At 39.3% G+C, this 23,523-nt stretch overlaps 1 protein-coding gene across 1 annotated transcript in view; it reads right to left on the bottom strand.

Annotated features, from left to right (window-relative positions):
- Positions 1-23,523, bottom strand: part of sos2 (son of sevenless homolog 2 (Drosophila)) — a 38,306-nt gene that overhangs the window by 12,814 nt on the left and 1,969 nt on the right. Inside the window, exons 2-8 of the mRNA XM_085142581.1 lie at positions 10,399-10,524; positions 9,999-10,130; positions 9,711-9,875; positions 9,419-9,622; positions 6,226-6,369; positions 4,923-5,033; positions 141-239 (exon numbers count right to left, since the gene is read on the bottom strand). Coding sequence (XP_084998707.1) covers positions 141-239; positions 4,923-5,033; positions 6,226-6,369; positions 9,419-9,622; positions 9,711-9,875; positions 9,999-10,130; positions 10,399-10,524 — 981 coding nt within the window. The remainder of the gene's footprint in view (positions 1-140; positions 240-4,922; positions 5,034-6,225; positions 6,370-9,418; positions 9,623-9,710; positions 9,876-9,998; positions 10,131-10,398; positions 10,525-23,523) is intronic.

The raw sequence follows: 23,523 nt of genomic DNA on the forward strand, positions 1-23,523 counted from the left end.
ATATCATGTGGTCAGTGGTCACATATCTGTAAACCCCAACATCCATCAATTGTGTGCATCGTTAACAATAAATCAGGGTTGTGATGGGCAGTCAATTTGAAAGAAAAAAAAAGAGAGAAGTAGTAAACATTAGGACAAACCTGCAGTAGCTCAAAGTAGTGCATACAGTGGTACACTGGGACCATCATCAGCTGGGGAAGGATATATTGCACAGCTTCTTTAAAGCCTTCTGTAACTGACTGCAGAAACAGAAAGAGAAAAATTAATAATAAGAACACTATGAACAGATTTGACCAACCAACATAACAGAAGATTTTCCACCTCAATACAAAAAGAGTCTTTTTCCCCCCTAAACAGCATTTAACTCAGTAAATCTGTTTCAAAACAAAAACATTTCCCCATCCAGAAAAAAAAACAAAAACAAAAAAAAACACATTTAGAAATGCAATATGCATTTATTTATATGCGAGTCACAGAGAAGTTATTTTAAAGTGAAACTGAAAGTTGAGTGTTTATGCTGGATGTGTTTAGACCTGTCTAAAGCTCGCCTTTCATGCCTCCAGGATAAGCCAGTGTACAAGTGTATGGTTGCAGTCATGTATTCAACTCAAACGATAAATGAATGACAAAAATTGACCATAAAAAAAAAAAAGACTAAAATGTCGGCCCTGACTAAAAATATTGTACAAAACGCACAGTCGGCCAGCAAAGACAGATAAAATGGGTACATCCCAGTCTGTTAATGTGAAATCAGCCCAGATGAGAGGGTACAGGGGGGACCAGGGGGAGCGAGAAGCAGTTGATCAAGTAAGGCAGAGGTAACTAGTAAGGGAGGGGTGTCACAGTATCCTTTTAAAGCTCCTGTTCCCCAGATAGCCGACTCAGAATCAATACGTTCGTACTCAGACTCCTCTGCAGCGACCACAGTCTCTGCATGCAGGGAAGAAGTCTGGGGGGAGGGGGATCGTGTGCATTAGAGAAAGCCATCAGCTGCCTGATGCACCCAGATGGACAGCAAGGGAACAATGATCCAAGTTTAGATCGTGTTATTGATACGTCAGCATCCTGCAGATTCACAAAGTGTACACGTGCTTTTTGTCACCGTTTTCAGACGTATCATAGTTTTAAGATATAACGCTTACAGGGAACCTAAGGAATCCATGTATTTATATTCATGTTTGTCACCCAATTCATGAGCATGTAGTCGACTTATTTCTGTCCAGAGTGGGTGCAATCACACAAATATAAAAGAAAAAACAATAGAGAGAAATGGACTTTATGATTTACTGACTATTTTGTAACTTCTTCTGTAAATCTGATGTCATCAGAAATCTGGAAAAGGCGCTTACATGCCACAGGATCCTGCTTTCCACTGAAGCAATGCAGCTATGCAGGTATCACAAACCCAGTGTGAAACAAGAATTTTCATACACAACAGAAACCTCACAGATAAATGGTATGCTAGCCCTGATCTAGATGCTTTCAGCGAAGATTCGACAACTTGGTGAGACTATTGATCTTAAGAGTCTTTAAAGAAAACAAAACTGTCTTTCCATTTCTAATCAGAATTTAAACTTATCATACATCTCTAAAGGGATATGCATCATTTTTGCTTTTGGCCCCCGACCCTCCTTTTCACCAGGAGAAAAAAAAAAGTCCTGCAGTGTGGCTGGCTGTTCTATTTTTAAAAGGCGATGTAATTTACCCACAATAGCAGACGCTGCAGAGTGCAGGGGCTGAGTGCTCGACAGACGCATCTGTCTGACAGAGAGGAGGGGCAGAAAGTCAAGAAGGGTGGAAAAAGAAAGATGAAGCACATGCTTTGAGACAAAAGCTGAAGAGGAGAACCAATGTGGCCACTGCCACAGGTTTGACTGGAACGTGTGCCAGGTTTCATCCAGGTGTTCTAGATACAAGTGTCCACATAACTGAGCGTGCTGGATAAAGAAGGTAGAAAGAAGATGAGATGAGTCACTGGTTGGCAGAGAAACACCATTACACCATCTCCTGTTAGGACAACTGATGATCAACACGTATACATGTACACGTGCGCACGCACACACATCTCCGATTGTGCACTCGAGCAAAGTGGATTTGCAAGATCTCTTTCCATCAGATGCCGTAAGAGCTGAATGTCTTAGCTGCTGGGTTAACGAAAAGGCACAGCCATATATCATTTCCTTAAATTTTACTTCCAAAGTGGTCTTTATGAATTGTTCTCCAGGATTTCTGAAGGTCTCTCAAAGTCTTTCTTTGGACATTGGCTGCTTTTTCACCTGCATTCAGTCTAGTTCTTTTTTTTTTTAAGAGGATTTTTATTTTTGTTAAGCTGCTTAACACCGAGATATAATTCAAATAGCCCAAAAAAGGCTCAAGGGATAACTCAAGGGATGAAACAGTGTTGTGTATACACATAACAGAATTCTTTATGTAATTTTTTACTAGGAGCGAATCACAAAAACACATCATTTGTTCCAGTTTCTAACAGTATTTTTGCTCAAACAACAATGTGATTCCCAAAGAGCTATTAGCAGAAAACAGTGCTGTGGCAGTGTGCCATTATAAATTTTGAAGAAACTGGACAAGTAAGGTGACAAGAGAAGAAGTCTCATGGTGTCAACATCACTATCTACAGCAGATGAACACCACCTGAAAGTCATGTCCTTAAATAAAATTAATTAAAAAATAAAAAAGCCCTGATAAAGAACCTGAGAGATTCATCTACTGTTCACTGAAGCCTCATCAGAAATGGTCTCAGAGGAAGGGTGGGTGCCACTGGATTGAAAATAAGTGGCAATATGATGGAGTAACAAACACATGGAGGTGGGCAGGACAGAGAAACGTAGCATCAGATTTTGCTACACCACACAATGCTTTCCAGAAAGTGTGATCTGTGTTTTTCAGCAATGCGAATGATCCCAAACACACCATCACTACAACCCCAGAGCCTGGACTGAATGAAGCAGCGTGGGATCATCTTGACAGCCAACATCCAAAGAAGGGCTTCTTCAAGAAGCCTGGAGAACTATTTCAGAAGACCTCCTTCTAATGGAGAAGCTGAAACTGAACCCCTTAGATTATGAATCTTAATTGCTATTTTCTGTTGACTGCACTGATTAATTGACTGATACGTTCTTACATATATAAATCAATATATACACTCAAGCAAAGACACTATTTTTACTTATGTGCTGCTGCTTTAGCTTGTGAAACAAAACAGTTCTTTGTTTAAAAAAAAAAAGTGTTATCAATATGGTGCACAAATAAAGCTGTATTTTTAACTCTGGTGCCCTTTCCCTCACTCTCATACAATGAGTATATGGAAATAAACACTAGGTGTGAATAATCAGAAGACTGTGCCAGCACTCTAACTGGGGTTAGTCTAGCGGTTCACGAATAAACACAGCAAGGCCTCAAAATGAGGTACAGGCAAGGCTGCAGGGCACTCACTCAGCCAGACTTGGTTTCCTCACTGCCAACAAGATACAAATGAGGCCTAAAGGTAGATGATTCGTAACAAACAGAAATTTGACTTGAACAAAATTAGACACTCGTTTTGAAAAGCTTAAAAAAGAAGAACAGAAAACAGTCTCATTCTGCAAGTGGTGTTACAGTGACTCTGGAGCTCTGATGCTGCATCATGTGAACACTCCACCTCACTGGGCTTTGGCCTGAGAAAACACCAGAAAATATTTAATCTTCAAAGGCTGCCAAACTGCACCCCACTGAGCATAATTCAATGCTATTCTTGTGAGGAATGTCCAAATAAAACAATGCAGCAGCAGCGAATAAACTGTACACAGGACGCTGGATATGTCATGACATGCACTCGGCGATATTAAGAGGAATTCCACCCGGCATGCAGGTTGACTTCAAAGCAGAACAGGAACAAATACTGAAACAATGTTTGCTGGGTATAAACTCAAAATGACCTACTTACACCTTCATATATATAAAAAAAAAAAATAAAAATAAAAAATACAGATTTTCCCTTTTTTATTTTACAGCATTTTTCAGTCTGTAAAGTTTATTTTTGGCACTGATAGAAAGAAGAACTGATTCTCAGTTGTAACAGCTGTAACCGTTAATTCTCATACCTAGTGCATGATAATACAAAGTCAAAGTAAATAAAACTCGAATGCACACTGTTACCCAAGTTCCAAAAAGTAAGGACGCTTTGTAAATGGCAAATAAAAGAATGCAATGATTTGCAAATCTCATTGACTTGTTGTCCCATTTCTGCCTGTAGAGGATTCCAGCACCTGGACTCTTCTATGAAGCTATGCCATTACAGTAGATCTAGCGTGTGGCATTGCTGAAATATTAAAGGCCTTCCCTGAAAAAGACAATGTCTATACGGAAGCATATGTTGCTCTAAAACTTGTATATACTTTTTAGGGCTTATGCCCCCTTTCCAGATGTGCCAACTGCCGAATCCATAGTCACTAATGCGCCCCACATGTTATCAGAGATGACACCTTTTGAACTGAGCCCTGATGTCAAGTCAGAAGCTCCTCTAATGCTTTAGAGTGGAAGAGACAGGATCCAAGTTTCCCCCCAAAAGAAACTTAAAAATGTAAAATTTTGAGGCACATTGTTCTGAAGTTGTTCCACGATTTGTCAATACAGATTTTTTAATACCCGATCATTTTATTCACTTGTTGCCAGTTGCAAAATGTAATTTCAGCTGTTTTCTTTTCAGCACCGATTACATTTCCGTCCCTTTTTCACACCCGTCCCAGCTTTTGATTCATGTGGCTGCCATTAAATTCAAAATGAGCTAATATTTTCATGAAACAGTCCAATGGGCCCATCTTTTGAATTGTGGATGTGCGGTTGTATAAATATGACAGTATGTTTTTAAACCAAACAAATGTAGAGACCTGAGCATCACCTTTCCAAACTCTTATGAAATCTCTTACCTGGAAGTAGAGGCCAACTGTTGGTCGTGCCATCAAGCTGTTGAAATGTGAATGAAATTCCCCGCCGAGGATGTCTTGAGACAAAGTCTCGTAGGGATCGAAGGCCTGCTCCTGCACACACATGCAGAATAATACAAGAATTCTTAAGAAAACATCACAGAAAGACAGTGTCATATCTGAGTCATCAGCGCCGTCTCCATTATAACCACAAGTTACACAAAGTAGTTAATCAAGTAATGACTTACAGTAATAAGTGTTTTTATAGAAACAGATGGGTTTCATTGGAATGTTCTTAGAAAAGATCCTCAGTAATTAACCTTCTTTTCACCCATTTTGTTGTTTATTTTATGCGTTTTCGTTAACAGTCTCCTAAACTGCTGTCCTAATGTCCTCCTTGGAAATTCCTCGTATCCTTTTGAATCCATTATTCTGATCAACAACTGCAAGATATACAAGCCCTAAAGTAACAGAGCAGCCCGAATGTTGATTCTACCTCCACCATATTTTACAATGGCTGGATGTTGTTTTTGTGTTAGTGTGCGTTTTTTTTTTTAGTCATAACACTGTGGGTACCAGAAGTGTTGTGGTAAACAAACCTTCAAGTTGCTTTCTCAAGAACACAATTTAAAAGTTTCTTTCTCAAGAAACCAACTTGAAAGTTGCTTTCCTGAGAAAGCAGTTTTTGCCATTAACCAAACTTCGTTTTCTTTATTCATATGGAGAAATACCTTTATAACCACTGGCTAAAGTAGCTTTTCAAGACGTCGTTAGCACAGATTGTGATCGAATAAAGCATAAAAACTAATTTTGTCTTATTAGTTAGATTTTGTTGGTCTATGATTCTGACTTAAATAATAATGACAATTTTTTGAGCAATCAAATGAAGAAACTTCATTTAATTACAAACTTTTTCTCTTTCTGCAGTAAATCCTGGATTGACTTGAGTAGTTTGCTGTTAATTATCCGTCATAGAAAGAATCTCTCAAAAACTAAGAATTATTTTTGTTTCTATATTTTCCTAAAACAAGAATGATGCACTCATGCTGACATGCTGGTTTAGAATGAACGGATTTCCAACAAATCTAATAAATTCAAGCCATGCATTACATTTTTTTAACAACCACATGACAATCCAACACAAAAACAAAGAAGTACCAAAACTGTTTTTTGTACAGTTTATTGCACACGCAGTTTATTGCAAATTGTGTATTTCCCAACCATACTAGTAAAAGCTCAGACAATATTTGGCGCTGCATTGTGAACTTGTGTGTTTTAAGATTTGAAAATCAGAGTGACTTCATACCTCCGCCAGATCTTCAAAGCAGCTGCCCACCAACGGATGAGGGCTGCCATCAGCAGTCATCTCAACAGCGTCCTCAATCAACCCGAGCAGCTTCACAGTCAACTCGTGGATGTCTAGGATGTTACTGAAAACCACCTCGACATCCTGCAACGACAGGACAACATGAGTGCCCGTTTCACTGTTGTGGTGTGAAGCGAGTAGCTATGTTAAACTGCTGTGACTAAGGATTTTTATCCTCCAATGCTGAAACCACAGATGAGTGAAAGGTCTTTTTACGCTGGTACAAGGCACAGAAAGAGAGTCCACATGACGAAGTTATGCAGTTTGTTAACACATGGACATGAGGGGGAAAAGGATAGAGTTACAAGATGATATGCATGACATTAAGATCCACTGGATGTCACACTAGAGCACCTTTATCTCAGACCAAAACAAACAGGCCACACTTCCGCCCTCCTTCCTTTTGTCTCTCACTTAAAACTTAGATGAGTTGTTTACAAGAGAACACAAAAAAACCCCAAAAAGCCACAGCCATCTACCCACGCCAGCCCTGAAAATACATGAACGATTGTGATGTAATGTAACCCTGCCGCCACTGCCTTTTCCAGTCAACTTCTCTTTATTTGGGGGGGGGCGCGCACACACACACACACACACACACACACACTTCTTATTTTGAGTGCGTTTCACTTTGACACACATCTTTAAGGAGGCTAAATCAGTTGACCAGAGTGCAAAAACATAACACAGTCAGAAGTAGAAGCAGAAGCTGTCTCAACATAATTGCATGTTCTGCATTCCACTGGGCCTCACAAAGTTGAATCCTCCTCACCCAAATGATACCACAAATTACCCAACCCAAAATATGCAAAGCCACAGCGACCCATTAAACTCGACTTTCCACTCAGTTCTTCTCAAACTGTAAACAGTGTTTAATCCCTTCCCTTACCTATACATTTCCTTTTTATTTTTAGGGAATTTAGAGCATTTAAAAAACACACCTGTTAGAATGGGTTGTCTGCTAGCTGGAAGGTTAACGGTTCAATTACAGGCTTCCCTAGTTCTGCATGTTGAATTATCCTTGGACAAAATGCTGGACTCAAAGTTCTTTTCTCATTCCTAAGATTAATTTTAATGTTTCAATGTCTCATTTCTCAGCCTCTCCGGCCGCTTTTATGCTCACTGCTTACCCCCTGTCGCAGAGCGAGACAAAATTGACATCATATCTGCGACTGTGTGATGATGTTGCAGCATCGTGCAAAGCAACCAATGTGGAAAAGTGTACAGCAAAGTATACTGGTGCTTTCATTGTTTGTGTAATTCACATTTCTGCCTATTCCTCAAAGCATTTATCTCAGCTGATTGGCTTGTGATCAAAAAGACCATGTCAAGTCAAACCACCCACCCTCAAGTAGCTTGTGCTGCTCTCCAGGCATGATATAATTCACCTATTCTGACTTTAGAGCTCATTTTAACCTGCAATATAGTGTAATTGTCCATAGGCAGGAGTATGTTTTTTTTCCTGTATGGGGCTTCTACTGCTCAATGAGCTGATCCCATGGAGTAGTAGACATTTCCCTTTTCTGAGGGCGACATGTCCTGATCTCTCTGAATCTGGGCCTAGATCTGCTACCCAGAGGCACTGTGTATGGAGATCTGCATCAGACTGTTCTAGAACAGTGGCTACGCTATCAGGGACGATCAAAGCGCACAAGGTTGAGTTCATATCTCTGAAGACATTGTTAACAGTCTAAGCCTGTCAGTACCCCCTTCAAACACTAAGTCTACCCCTGAACAATCCAGGGCGTCACTGAAGCCTGACCTGGCATTTGTGTCTAAAATTGTTGGTTCATTTGTCTGTTATCTTGGCAGCTGAAAAACATCTGAAAAACAAAAGGTTCAACATGCAGTCTCCTGTTTTTATTTTGCATGCTTTTTTGGACAGGAGCTTTGAGCAGCGTTTTCAAAAAAAATAAAAAAAAAAGGTTGTGCAGCATCAAGCTGGTCCTCACCACTCACTTTTTGTTTAAACTGAACAGCTTTCCTTAGAGTGTATCCCAAGCAGTGCAAATCACTGTCCTCACTTGGATAAAGGGGCTACTTGCTAACTGGAGACTTTAAAATGAGACATTGAAAATGCCAAGAATGACATGCATAACCTCCGTTCTCAGAGTAACATGCGTAAGCTGCCTCAGCCCTTCTTGTTGGGGAAATATGATAAGTGCTTACCTTGAGTAATGACTGCATAGTAGTTCAAGCCACTTAACGGTTGGTGGTTCAGTCTGACATGGTCACCAGCTATTCAGAATTGGCATACTGAGGCAAATTCCTCTGAGAAATGTGAAGGGAGGCACATCCCACAGTAAGACATCTGACTGATGTTACTCTGAGAACTGTGGTTACGCAAGTAACCTAAAGTTCCTTTGGTTAGCCTTCTGTAAGAAGGATATGAATTGCTATTTAATGGCTGTTTACTGAGTAAGAGGGAGGAGAGACAAATCCCTTTGGGGTTGTGTCAGGAAGGGTATCCAACATTAAAACTGCCAAATCAACCCGCTGTGACGATCCCTTGTGAATAAGGGAGCAGCTGAAAGTAGGTTTACTATATGAGTCAGACAGCATGGGTCATGCTTTGTGTGATGAAGAGGAACTGTAACCTTTTAAGGCCAAACATAATGACATGTTTCTGTATGATGCTGATACTGACTGCCGATTATAGGACAGTGCATTGAGAAAAATCTGACAATACTTTTTTTAGATTATGATGCTTTATTCATTTTGACATAAAGTCATACTGTAAGCAAAGCAGTATTGATAGTCAATACTAAGCCTTAGTAGAAGAGACAGCCCAAAAAACACAAAAGCAGAAAAAAAATGATGAAAGGTATAAAAGGTATTTTACACTGCTTAGTGATGCTGAGTACAAGTTAGCCGATTACAGAGTTTTAGTTGTAATCTTTAGATGATCTTAAGTTGGATTAGACTGAAAAACTGTTTTCCAAGCTGGCTTTGCCCACCACTCATTTTTTAAGCATAAGACTTGATCGTGTTCACTGAACAGTTTACTTTGTATTATAAAATACTGGTCAGTGATTAGATATATCATTATGTTTAAATAAGTCATAACCTGATTCTTTTTTGTCAAACTGAGAAATAAGCAATACTGACATGTCTTTCAATTCAAGTTCCTCACCTCGTTTGTGAAAACTTTGGAGTGAAGGAAGTGTCTGCGGAACACTTTGACAATGAGGTCCAGCTCTCTCAGGTACTGCCGCTCCTCTGCGATTTCAAGCCTCACCAGGTCATCATACGTGAGTTCCCCCGAGGACAAGGGCTCCTCTGCACTCTGCGACATCAACCCAATATCTTCCTCTTGGTCAAACATGTCCATCAACACCTGGAAACAGGTAGCAGTGACAACCAGTCAGTGTCATTCAAAAGAAATTCTTCTCTCCTAATCACGTTTGACAGCTTTAGCTTCTCACTTTGTCTGCACACATGGACACTTTGATGTCCTGCTGGGTGATTTCAAAGTGCCGAATGTTGCCAACATAGTTTCCTGCCAGTTTCAGTATATCTGCTGATATGTATTCAAGCACTGCCACAATGTATAGGGACACATGGTAGTCCACTTTGTAGCCCAAAACCTCCTGTTGAAAGAAAAAAGGAAAACCCACAATGAGACATTAACTATAACAGTTCAAAGGGTTGAAAAATAAAAGTGAGGAAAGCGCTGAGGATGAACAGGACAGCGAGCTGTCAAGCATCCTTACCTTGAGCAATGGATGTATTTTATCCACAGGAAGTAGTAAGGGGTGTCTTCTCCTGCGTTTCTCAATGGCTGACTGGGCATCTGCAATTGCCCACTTATCTATAGGGTGGGGGAAGGTTTTCTGAACGCGTTCCTGATTTAAGAGAAGAGGAAATGTTACTTTTCCTCATCAAGAATATGAGTACAAACATTAAGATGGATGAACTTATATTAGAATAAAGTAAGTGTGTTTGAAATGCTTTTGTTGAATCATACATTTCCTAAATGGAAAATGCCGGGACACCCAGTGGGAAAATTAGCTCACAATCTGTTTTATTGTTCTTCCATATTTGTTTTCAGTTTGACACATCATTAATATCTACTTAGAAAATAAATACTACAAGAGATTGTAAAGGCCTTACGTCTACATCTTGCACAGTGCGAGGCTGGGCCACACACAGCATGTTGAGAAGCTGCAAGATCAGCTCCTCGATATACTGGAGGGCATCCTCCTTTGCTGTCAGGTTTGGGTGGACCTGCTTCTGTACCTGAAAGTTACAGAAAAACAAATAAGTGTCAGACATGGCAAAAATTTGTCATTCACCATAATGTGGAGTGATATTATTTTTCATTCAGTAGGACAGAAAAAAAACAAAAACAAAAAAAACAACATGCTTCTGGCACTGTTGACATGACGTAAAGTGCAAATGTTTAATATATCAAAGTGATGTTAACATCTGGTATGATGCAGCTCAGCTGGCCTCACGCACAATTACATCAGCCTACAGTTACGACTGGCTGAAAATAAACATTTTTTCTTGGTTTTAACAAGGTGTTTATTCAGATTTTAGCCCACACACTAAATCTACTAGCTCAGTTTCATTCAACACTAACTTGAACATTACAACTCACTTGTACATTTAATTAGACAAAGCTTCTTCTTCTGATGTGAAACCACGTAAGTTTTGTTTTCCTTCACCTGAGTTAAACATGAAGCCCACAAATGACTAAGCTATGATTAGCCAGTGATGCTCACTGATACTCAGGCGTAAGCACAATCATCATATGACTTTCTGCAGAAAATGAGACACAGGAAACATCTCACTTTTAAGTAACTGGCAACAAAAAGCATTTAATATATTGAAAAAGTTACCTAATGCAAGTTTTAATAAAACACTCTTTTTGCTGCTTTCAAGGGAGCTCAGACAAATGCATGTCTAAACTCATACTTACTTTACTTAAAAACTATACTTTCTCTAAATTTAGTTTTGTACCTACATTTACGGGAAACTAGCCAACTCTGTCGACCCTATAAAACCACTGATAACTATGAGCTCATGCACAGCAGATTATAGAGTGACATCATAGCAGGAGAGGAGGTGTGTAGATGGCACCTGGCAAAAAACATTACAACTCTGAGGAATGTGATTGTGCCTGCAGTCCTCTACAGATCCATATAATTCTGCATTAGCCATTCCAAGAGAATAATCATAACTAAATATTTACAATGAAGTGTTAAATATTCAACTCCAGCTATTATGTATCTATACACTGAAAAATACAAGTAAAAATGACTGCTTTTAAGGTTGGAAACAAATCTAAAAGACATGCAAGCGATTAGGCTATGGCACACAAATCAACAAGATTCATAAGTTTCCTATAAAAAAATAAATAAAATCAGCAATCAAACACACGAATACCTCTCCACAAAATTAACTGCAAGACAATAAGTCTTTTAAACAAGTATCATCTCAACTGAAAAGGATTTAGAGCTCTTTTCTGCAGATATATCAATTCACCCAGGTTTGCTCTGCAGCGGGACTCCTGAGGGTGCAACCAGCCTGACAGAAGGTGTGATTTTACATGCTGACAACAAAGAAGGTGTGGCTGCATCAGGTCTACTAATGGAAAGAGGGTAACACCACCACCCCCAAAATACCCTCCAGCTACCCAAAAGTTGCCGTCATTTGGGCCGTGCCCTCTCACAGGAATGCTGTCAGTTTAGATACTATTATAGTATCCAAAGTAGTCTTGGAGGAGAAGGAGAAAAAAAAAAAGCTGTGGCAGAAAACACGAGCAGAGAGGTGGATAGAAAATGAACCTGGTTTCTTACAAAAGCCTGTTCACATGCTAGTGATGGAATTACCCTGGCATATAGTAAAAGTGATGAGTAATGATGACAAAACTTTGCCCCCGGATTAAGGAATGTGAGAGGACCGTTAAAAAGTCAATGCAGATCGCGCTTCACGCATTCCTCTTCTGTGACTTAACAGAGACTCAGCAAAAGCAGGATGTCCCCTGTCTCAAGTTTGACTTCATTTATTTGGGATAGAATAATTATCAGAGAATAGAGGAGTACAGAAGTGTCTCTAGGGGATTATAAAAGACCCCTTTCTCAGCCCTCCTTTTAGTTTACATTCCGATTAACTGAATTCAGATGCTTTTCAAAACGAATGGAGCTGGAAAGTCTGAAGCTACAGCTCTCTCATTGAGGTTTCTGTACATCATTTCTGTTTTGATGCACACTCACAAGACCTAACAGTTAAAAATATCCCACACATATAGGCTCTACTCGGGAAAAAAAAATACATATCAAAGCAGAAGTACGTTATGAGATAGATCCTTTTTAACCACAAATAGGCACTTGACCAAATTCCACAGGACACCAGGAGCTGTGAGTCACCACACTGAAACTACGGGGGTTTCCCCTGACTCCATTCACAGAATAGTTGGCCCGTTTCAGAGAGGCCCAAATCCAACAAGTGTCGGCTATCTCCAACAATGTCGGGACGGGAAACATTGTAACAAAAAGACATGAAACTGAATGCTATTTGAATAAAAACATAATAATTCAAAGACAATACACAGAACTGGAACAGAGCTTAAGACGTAATCAAATAAACTGCTGCATACACCCGCAGTACAATACAAAAAGGAGTTCAGTGTAAAATTCAGTAGGGTTACTAACTAATTTCAATTAACGGTCAATTTTCTACAAAAGATAAAAAATAAAAATACATAAAAGTTCAGTGTGTTTGCGTTTCCTCTTTCACAAGACAATAAATGTATTTTTCGATAGCTGCAGGTATATGTCAGTTATTTTCTTATAATGTTGCTATATGCTAAATCTGATTTTGAAAAACATTTGTTCTACTCTGAAATGACAACAAGGACATCTGACGAGAGGACTGACAGAGCGGTGGCATGTGCAGGTATGACTGTGGCTCAGTGTATTATTTACAGTACTGTTGCAACTTGATCCTAATGGGTAGTGGATGTAACAAGGTCTAATATAGTTGGCGGCGTACATCGAAGTAAACGCAAGCAAAGTGAAAGTAATCGAGTGGAAAAATGGCTGGGGAACTCCTGAATTTGAAATGCACAGAGAATCTGCGACGCAGAGAAATTCTCAGGGTAAGAAAATCAACTGTTTAATCTAAGATGCACCACAAAAGGTGTGCAAAACATGCTTCAGACTAGGGCTGTGCAATTATTCAAATTTTAATTTCAATGTCAGATTTGGCTTCCAGTAAATATTAAAGCAAGACGCTCGACATAAAGTGATTATTGTGGCGCATTCTGTTTCGCAATAATTCTTTGGTTTTGCCTTTCAGCACATCTTTTACCCTTCTTCTGTCTTGGCCTATCCATAATAACCCTCTATAATTAAAGCTCAAGGAGCTATACCAAATAAAAAATATGGCTTAAATCCTCTACAGTATTGGGGTAATTGTGTTAAAGTACTGCAGCTGTAATAATCTAGCAACCCTACTTTAGATGCAAAACTAAAAGATTAGTCAACATTATGAATTTTTTTGTTTTATATATACCCAATATTTCAAAGGCTGAAAAGCTAGTGCAAGCAATGCATTATCTTTTTAATAATACCTGTCATAATTTTTGTGCCATTTATCAAGCAAAAAATACCAAATATTCACCCTCACAGTATGAGTTGGGTGGTGGTGATGTTGCAGCTCATGGCCAACAAAGAAAAAGTTATCAACAATGTTTAGGTGGATAGAAAATCATCCACATAAATGCCAGGAACTAAGAGTTCTTAGAAGAACATCATATTGCAAGGAAATCAGCAGTTGCTCCCTTAAGGGGTCTGCCTCATCTCAACCCAACCCCCAGCATGTCTTCCTTCACCACATCCATGAATCTTCTCTGTGGTCTTCCTCTCTTCCACCTGTCAATGAGCTTCATCTTTTACATCCTTTGTCTTTCGCTATTCTTCCTTTGGACACTACCAAGCTCCTTTGTCTCCAAAACACTCACCCTGAGCTATCCCTCTGATCAACTCATTTCTAATCTTGACCCTCCTGGTCACTCACAATAACTTTGCCACTTTCAGCTCTGCCTCCTGTTTTTTTGTCAATTCCACCATCTGTAAGCCATCATAGGAAGTCTCAGTACCATCCTTTTCCCTCTTGCTGCTAAAGTGCTACCAACTTTCAGTGGTCTTAATGTTTTTTCTTTAAAATTTAAAGTAGGGTACAAGCTTACTAGATAGTTTCCAAATTAAAAATGATTTAATTGAGATCCAAAGGTGAGCCATGCTGTAGAAAAACATTCTTGGCCTTTCTGAGAGGAGTCTGGTTCATCATTAATAAAAATCAGTCAATAGAAACAGTTAATTAGATTGGTAGTTTACACCCAACTGCTACATGTAGGCAAAGACAATGAAATTAAAAGCACCTTGACCATATGTAAAGCTTCATGCACACACTCCTGTGCCATGTTAAGGTGTTCAGTTTCATGGGTCAGCTCCATTAGGAGGGGAAAAGCTAGAGTACAGGAAGTCCCAGTGCTCACTCACTCTCACTTTCTCTCTTCCAACCCCCCCTTCTGCTGGCTCTCAACCCGCACAGAACAAAGCCTCCAGGGAGAGCAGCTCATAGCAGTAGGCTGAGAGATATTAATGTGCATGTACAAAGAGGCAGCAGCAGCAGCAGGTTCATGCTACACACAGACTGGAGCTGGTCCAAAAGGAGAGGGATTCAGAGGCACACAAACCCAAAAAGTGTCTACATGTCTGCCAGGAATTTTAAACACAGACTGACTGGTTTGATGACGATAACTAGCACATAAGTTAGCGAAAATGTTGTCCAACAATCATTTGACAAGGTTTCCACCAGGAAAGTATTCAAACCTGGAGGCTGCAGTTGGGTGGGGTTGGTTCAATTTAATGTTTCATAGGATTAATGCAAAGCTACTTTAACAGTAATCATTAATTGTGTGGCGACACAGAAACAAGAAAGCTGTGTATGTGAAGTTCTACTGAGGAGGGAGGAGCGATTATTGCCAGTATGTGTGTGAAATTATATTTAACTGTGTTTATATGCAGGAATAAATGATTTAGACCATTGGTGTCAAACATAAAGGACCAGGGGCCAAAATTTGCCCACAAAAGACTTTATTTCGGCCGACTGGACAGCTTTGGAAAATGTGAAAGAGGGCATAAATTTTGGACTTAAGTGTATTTTTATGAGTTTAACTGCTTTTCCTACTGATTAACACCTCCACCATTCCCATTCATATTACCCCATAGTAATAGATAAACAATTAAATTACAGAAACCTTCCTGTTTTTTTCGCGCCATTTACTATAGGAATGTTTCAAAATTGTTCTGCAATTATTAAAAAAAAAGAAAAAAAGAAAAAGACATTTTATGTGTATTAACAAAAACTTTGTTTTATAATTAAGAGGCTTAGCAACAGATTTCCTTTATTTACTCCCTGAGGAAACTATGTGGTCAGTAACTGACAGTAACTGACTAAACAAAATTAAATAATACAATATATTTTGAAACTTTATTTTCTCTGCAGACGATAGGGCTGTGCAATATGACCAAAGCCTCATATCCCGATATAAGAATTCTATCATCCGATAACGATATAAATCACAAAAATGTAACATTTTCTGTAAATTATGTGAATATCGGGCAGCTCGACTTGCGGGATTTGTTTCCAGCTGCGTGTGGAGTACCTGGAGTCGAGTGTTTTAACCGATGCATGAAACGATACATTTTTATACCGTTTTCTTTGTGAGTATTTATTACACGGCGTGCTGCGGGGAAAAGCCTGTTCTAACGTTTGAGTCTAAGGTTTATTTTTTTTAGCACCTGGCGGCTCTTTTTAACTTCTCATCCGTAAATAATCTGCTCTTTCACGTGATTCAGTTTATTTTGAAAAGTCTCAACAGGATCTTGAGCTTTATTGTGAAAGGTTTATGTGAAACATAAACAAGCGGACACGCGATGGTGTTACCGTCATTGTTGCTAACCACAACGCATAAAACAGGCACTTGTCCGTCAGTAGTGTGGTTATATAGTGGCTCAGGGGGTTGGGAAGCGTATCTGTAACCGGAAGGTTGCCGGTTTGATCCCCGGGCTCTCTGTCCTGGTCGTTGTGTCCTCGGGCAAGACACTTTACCCTACCGCCTACTGGTGTTGGCCAGAGGGGCCGATGGCGCGATATGGCAGCCTCGCTTCTGTCAGTCTGCCCCAGGGCACCTGTGGCTACAACTGTAGCTGCCTCCACCAGTGTGTGAATGTGAGAGTGAATGAATAGTGGAATTGTAAAGCGCTTTGGGTGCCTTGAAAAGCGCTATACAAATCCAATCCATTATTATTATTATTATTATTATTATTATTATTATTATTATCATCATCATCATTATTATATTAAATATAAGAGAAAGAAGAAACTAATATAGCCACTACAGAGACCATCAAACAGATGAAAAAAATATTGCTGTAAACAGTTTATTTTGCGACACCACGAAACAAACGATAGCATAAAATGAAACGATAGACGTTTTTATATCGTCATCCGATATATATCGTTATATCGAACAGCCATAGCAGACGATGTCCAAACATAAAGAGTGTGACAAATATTAAGGGTTTAAAGACTGGGTTTGACAGTCCTGATTGAGATGTAATCAAAGGGGGGAAAAAAACTGGTTGGATATTATCCATCCATCCATTCGCTTCCGCTTATCCTTTTCAGGGTCGCAGGGGGTACTGGAGCCTATCTCAGCTTCATGGTTGGATATTAGCTATTAAAAATTGTAATTGTTTTTTAAGCATTTTTATGCATTAAAACAGGAACAATACGCTACTGAGGTACATCATGTAATGGAATATTTGCAACGTTGGTCTCAAAAAGATTTTTGAAAAAAAATCCCCATTGCATGTCTACATGACTTGCAGTGTTCAGCCAGTCTTATAATAAACTCGGGAAAACCCTGTCTACAAAAAAAACCTGGTAAAGCTTAAGTGAGGTTGACAAGGGCTTTGTTTAGTCCAAACCCAAGCCACTTACTTATTTTTATTTTTGCATTACTAGATGCGACGATGTGAGCAAGAAAAGATCACTCTTTTTTCTTTTAAATGTAAACTATTTCTTTTTATACAGGAATTATATTGTACCAATGAGCTAATAAGAACCTCTATTATTGTTTCTTTCATTTAATAGATGAAATGACAAGTGAATAACTAAAAGCATCAAATCATCAGCTGAATAATCCTGTTTCTGTTTCATCCACTTGTCTCCAATAATAGAAAATCTGTTCTGCACATCAGAGTGCAGTGGATGCAAAAGGCGAAAACAGATGCAGGTCAGTGGTACACAAAATCAGCTTGCATCAAGTTTCATCATCTTGGTTACAACTCAGTTGTAGCGTGATCAGGTGCTGTGTGTCTTCACAATAGGAGAACTGAAAGGTTGGAGGTAATAATAGAGGCAGGAGGGTGTTGATACAGGGTTAACATTTCTAATTCAATTGATTATTCTCCTAGCTGTGTATATATGCCCTGCATCAGGCTCAGGTTGCAGGTAATATGTGTCTGTGTGTGTGTGTGTCTGTGTGTGTGTGTGTGTGTGTGTGTGTGTAGGAGAGGTGGGAGTGGGGCTTGTTATTATACCCGAGCATGTGTCACTGTTTGTGATTCATGCCATGACATCATCTGCATTACAACCAGACTGTCTGGGGAACCATGAGGCAGAGATCAACTCTGAGACAACAGGCACACGCAAACACATTAAAAATACACATAGACACAAAAGACGCACAGATCTGAGACATAAACAGATACAACTTCCACTACGATGCTAAAAACCAAGCACATATATATATATACACACACACACACACACACACACACACACACACACACGTCCCCTATTCAAATAATAAAAGACAATAGGTGGTGGACATGAGGCGAACTGCACGTGGCCATGACTTGACGCCAGGCTTGTGTGACCCAGTGACCCTGGCTGCCTGCCTGCATCCACCCATCCTCTGACTGAACCCTGTGTGAGGACAAGCTGATGTTCAAAGCCCTGATTTAATATTGTGGGAAGGGCGGGGAACCTCTGTTTTAACCAGCAACATCTTTTTCTGTGGTAGGCCTGAGCCTGGTGTACAGGAAACGCAACCTGTTACCAGAAACATCCTGCTGTCATCACATAGGCTCATCCTGGAGGTGCAGCAACTCACTCCTGCACATTGTGTCCTCCTCACATACGTTTACCATTTGCACTTTGACAGGATTACTGCAATCAACAGAAGTGGCCAAGTTCACACAGACAGACATTCATATCCTGTCCAGTAACCACCACGACTACTAATCATTACTAAGTACAAGTGCTGTAACTAATCATGTGACCAAATGTTTTGGAGGTTTTTTAGAATTACCTAGAAATGCCTTTTAAAAACTTCTTAAAGTCACGCTGCCACAAAAATATTCAACTCAAGACATAAAAGACCACCAATTATTATAATTTCTAGCAAAGTAATATATGCAAATACAAATTTTGATAATCATGACCTTGCTAGGAGGTGAAATTTTCATCGAGATTGGCCCGCCAATTAAGAAGGAGATAGGGTATATACAGACATACATTCACTACAGTGATTATAGTAAGATTATTATATGAATATTGCAGCTATTCTTTGGGCCTGGTTTATTTTCAACCTTTGTCCTTGCACATAACCAAGTATACATAGTTTCAAGTCCAGCCCAGGAACTTTGCGCAATTATATCACCCTCTTCTCTCATCATTTTCTCTCCCTGTCTAGATTCAACCTGGTAATAAAGGCATGAAATATTTAATTGGCCAATCCCACAGCAGCAACTCGGGGCATTTAGGCATGTAGATTTGGACACAGCGACTCACTGAAGTTCAAACCGAGTGGTGAAGAAGGGTGACTGTAAGTGGCTCTCAATGTTGGTGCCAGACTGGCTGGTCTGACTATTTCACATACTTCTGCTCTGCCAGGATTTTCCCACACAACTATACTTCGGATTAAAATAAATAAATACATAAATATCGAGTGAGCTGCAGTAACCAGACTGCTTTAAGCTGATAAGAACAAAACAGTAAAACTACAAATGTAGAAGAACATCTCTGAATGTACAACCTTGCAGTAAATGCACTGTAGATGACATCCAATATTGGATAACAAAAGATTGGAAAAAGATTGCCTGGTCTGATGAGGTAGGGTTACAATTTGGAGTGAACAACATAAAAATCATAGATCAACCTGAGCTCTTTGTTACTGCCTTGTATCAAAGAGCTCAGGTGGGAGGTGTAATGATGTGGGGGATTTCCTTGGCATATTTTGGGCCAAAAGTCATCAACAAAACACAGCCCATCTGAGTATTGTTGCTGATCATGTCCATCCTTTTATGACCACGGTGTGCCCATCTTCTACAGGCTGCTTCCAGCACAAAGCTCAAATCATCTCAATCTGTCTTCTGAACATGACAATGAGTTCACTGTACTCAAATGTCCTCAACACTCACCAGATCTCGATCCAATCCTTTGGGATGTGGTGAAACAAGAGATTCACATCATGGATGTGCAGCTGATGAATCTGCAGCAACTGCGTGATCCCATCACATCAACATCGACAAAAAAAAAAAAAAAAAAAAAAAAACTCTTTGTACTTCGCTTAATCTATGCCATGAAAACTAAGACTTCTCTAAAGAGCAAAAAGGGGGTCCAATCCAGAAACAGCAAGGTGTAACTAATAAAGTGGCTGTTAGGCATAGAATTTAGCAGTCATTTAAGGTCGCAGAGTCCGTTCTTTCTGCAGCGTGGCACAGAGAAGCTGGAGTTGAGCTCTTATTTGGTTAAAATGTTTATCCTGATAAGCACTTTTTACTTCAAGACAATAAATTATATGTTAACACGGACATTATTATTTACACGCTACTAAAATGTATATGGTTTCTGTAAATCTTTCTTTTTTCAACAGCGGGTTACTTTAATCTAGATTTACAGAAATTTATCTCACCATATAAACATAAAAAAATAAGATCTCATGTGATCGTGGGAAACACAGGAGGACTTTCTTTCAACCACCTGTTTATGGATTTCACAGAACCTTCTGTGGTTACAGAAGATGAACACAAAACTGTGGGGGTTTTGTACAACTTCCTGGCTCTTTATCACTTTCAATTAAAACCACTTGATTTGAGCTGTCAATGTATAAAATGCAGCACTTAAATGGAAGACGCAGTTTTGATGACTGGCTGGATTCGAGCGCTGCAGTAGAGTCTCGCAATAAATCTCTGATGGTGAAATGACAAGAGCTCTGTCTAGTATGAGTAAAAAAGGCAACAAAACCATGTGACTAAAATAAAACAACTCTCTCAGCTTGGGCCCCAAGTGAAGTCACCCTTTCAGAATTTAACCGACTGCTCATGCTGAGACTATTAAAAAAGGCAACACACACAAACATAAAGCAGGCTTGTAACCTGACCAATCACAGTTTAAAATGCTGGCCTGTGAACTCAACTGCACCAGGCTGCTCTAACTCAACAAGGCAATGGAATGAAACTGTACCCAGCAAACCTCTGGCCCATTTCTCAATGCCAATGAAACAGCAGACCTGGGGAATGCACAGTTATTATTAACACCAGCATGTCAGGGTGAGATAGAGATCGTCCATTGCACCAAGCATGAGCCATATAATCGCCAGCCAGGATATGTAGATGCAGCAATATGAATCAACAGGTTTAGGGTTCATGGCAATACATGACTTAAGTCTCAGTAATATATGCAAAAGCAATGAGAGCGATCTCGTAAGGATTTTTAATAAAATAGAAAGATCAATGGAAAAGCAAAGGTTATTGGGGAGCACAGTAACAAGAGAGCTGCAACCGCTGCAAGCACCGTTTTATGGAAGCAACCCTTTATGCAATGCAAAACAAAACTTAATTCTATTCTCTAATCCTGTTAATCTTTTGGAAATATACCGATAAGGTTTTTAAAACCAGTTATTGTCCAACCTTAGCCTGGAGACAAACACTGCACTTGTGTCATGGTGAAATATTCATTTATAATATAAAATGAGCATAAATGACAGACGAAAGCAGGATTTGAACTGTTGCGTTTTATATATACAGTCCTTCATGTAGGTATGAACTCAGCACTACAACTTCAGCTGCTTCACAGCAAAGCAACCAAGTACCTAATTCTTACAGACATGCAATTAAACTTGCATCAAATTAAAGACTTCCTGAGAACTGTGCATTGCAACTATCAATTACTGTTTTTAGTTCATCATTTGATGCACAAATCTTCCAACATGTCTTCCAATCAGCTTTTCTACCCACCTTACAGCATAAAAAAAACATTATATAAAAAATAAAGAAAAAAGACAAGAATAGCACATCTTCACATTTGACAGTATTTCTGGCATTTATTCTCTGCAAGTGATTCATTTTTTGTCAGAAAACTAACAGATTACACCATACAAAAATTTAGCTGCAAAATTAATAGATTTTTAATCTCGCTCAAGATTTTGGCTACCCACGATCAAATAAACACATTCCACTGATTTTGAAAATGCAAGCTCCACCAAATCAAACGCTCCCTAAAGCACTGCCTGGCGCCAATCACAGCTGTGATAAGACTACATTAAAAGACAGATGTCTAGAAAATGTCTGGCACAACAGAAGGCGAAAGGCTAGTCTCTAGAAGCACATCAGCATTGGTTGTTTGGAAATTGAATTTAGGGCAAGTGATGTAAACAGAGAACAAATCACATGCAAAGAGTGCTACAGAGATGTGTGTCCACCACAAAGCAACACAAATAATTTACTCAACCACCTGAAAAACGCACCACAATCTGAAGTATAACGGCAACCAAGAAAAACAATGCAACGGTTGCTAACGTGCATCATCTATGAACTCGCATATCCACAAAGGTGAGTCTGTGCAGCGTGTCAGCATGTGCATCAAGATAAAAGTTGGACAAAAGATGCGTTATGACACACAGTTACTTTTCCAGAGTGCCAATACCAAAGAATTTAGGTAAATACGGAGGACTAGTTTTATGTTTAAAACTGGAAAAAGGGTTGTGTTGACAAAACCATTGTCGTCACTTAAATAATCGTGACAAATAACTCAATTCACCCATCAATTTTCTTCCACTTATCAAATTCAAGGTCTTGGGAGTGTTGGAGCCTATCGTAGGGCAAGAGGTGGGGTACACCTTGGGTAGGTTGCCAATGTGTGGCAGGGCACAACAAATAATCTTGACAATAATTTTGGCCAAAATCATGCAGCTCTAGCCTTAATTCCAATAATGTGATGTCATGGTTATTTGTTAAGCCTCAGTAAATCCATCCGTCTCATTTATGATCTACATATATCCAAAACCAACCACCACCTGGTGACACATCTCAGAACTAGCTCCCTGCTTGATAACAAACTTACATCCCTGATCTGGCCTTTACAAGTTTTCTTTATTTATTTCATTCTAGAGGATGGAGTCATCCACCACAGCTCCTGGACAGCTGTAAAAAAAAAAAAAACAGCGAGTCACAGTCAGTCAAAACCATAACAAACTTCTCTTGCGTCAATCTCTGACAGGCTCTCCCTCTGGCAGTTGTGCAGCAAGTTGAGACAATGACACTGTGGCATCGCGACAGACCACCTGCTTTCTCAGTTTCACCTGATTCATCACACCATTTCCACTGCAATACTGATCACTGACAAGAATAGGGCAGTGTTATTTATAAGCATGATGTTGCTACACAGCTACATCCACAGACAGTAACCACTATAGCCACAGTGGTGCTAAAACTAAAACATGTCACAACAAAAAGCACATTAAATACAGGTTCAAGGCTTTTCTGTCAGATACTGAAAGCACGTAAAAAATAAAAATAAAAAAAAAACCTTTATAACACAACCAGTGATAAAGTTAAGCACAAAACCATCTTTCAACCTTGACAAATGGCTTGTTGTTGATATTTATTTTAAGAAAGGAATTATTTCAGTATTTCTATCAAAGTTAAATTTCATTTTTCAGTGCGTCTGTTTTGTGTAAGGGGCTTAGTTTTAACTTGGAACCAAAGCACTCAAACACCAGCAGGTTAGGTGAACCACAAGTCTCTAAAGGTCACCTAAATATGCAATGCCATTTTCCATTCTGATGCACCACAGTTTGCCTGTTTGGCCAGTGTATTTCTTATAGTGGAAGAAGAAGAATCTAGTTTCTATTTTGAACTGTAACACAGGCTT

This window comes from Neolamprologus multifasciatus, chromosome 19 (assembly GCF_963576455.1).
Source record: "Neolamprologus multifasciatus chromosome 19, fNeoMul1.2, whole genome shotgun sequence".
In the NCBI taxonomy this organism is placed as follows: Eukaryota; Metazoa; Chordata; class Actinopteri; order Cichliformes; family Cichlidae; genus Neolamprologus; species Neolamprologus multifasciatus.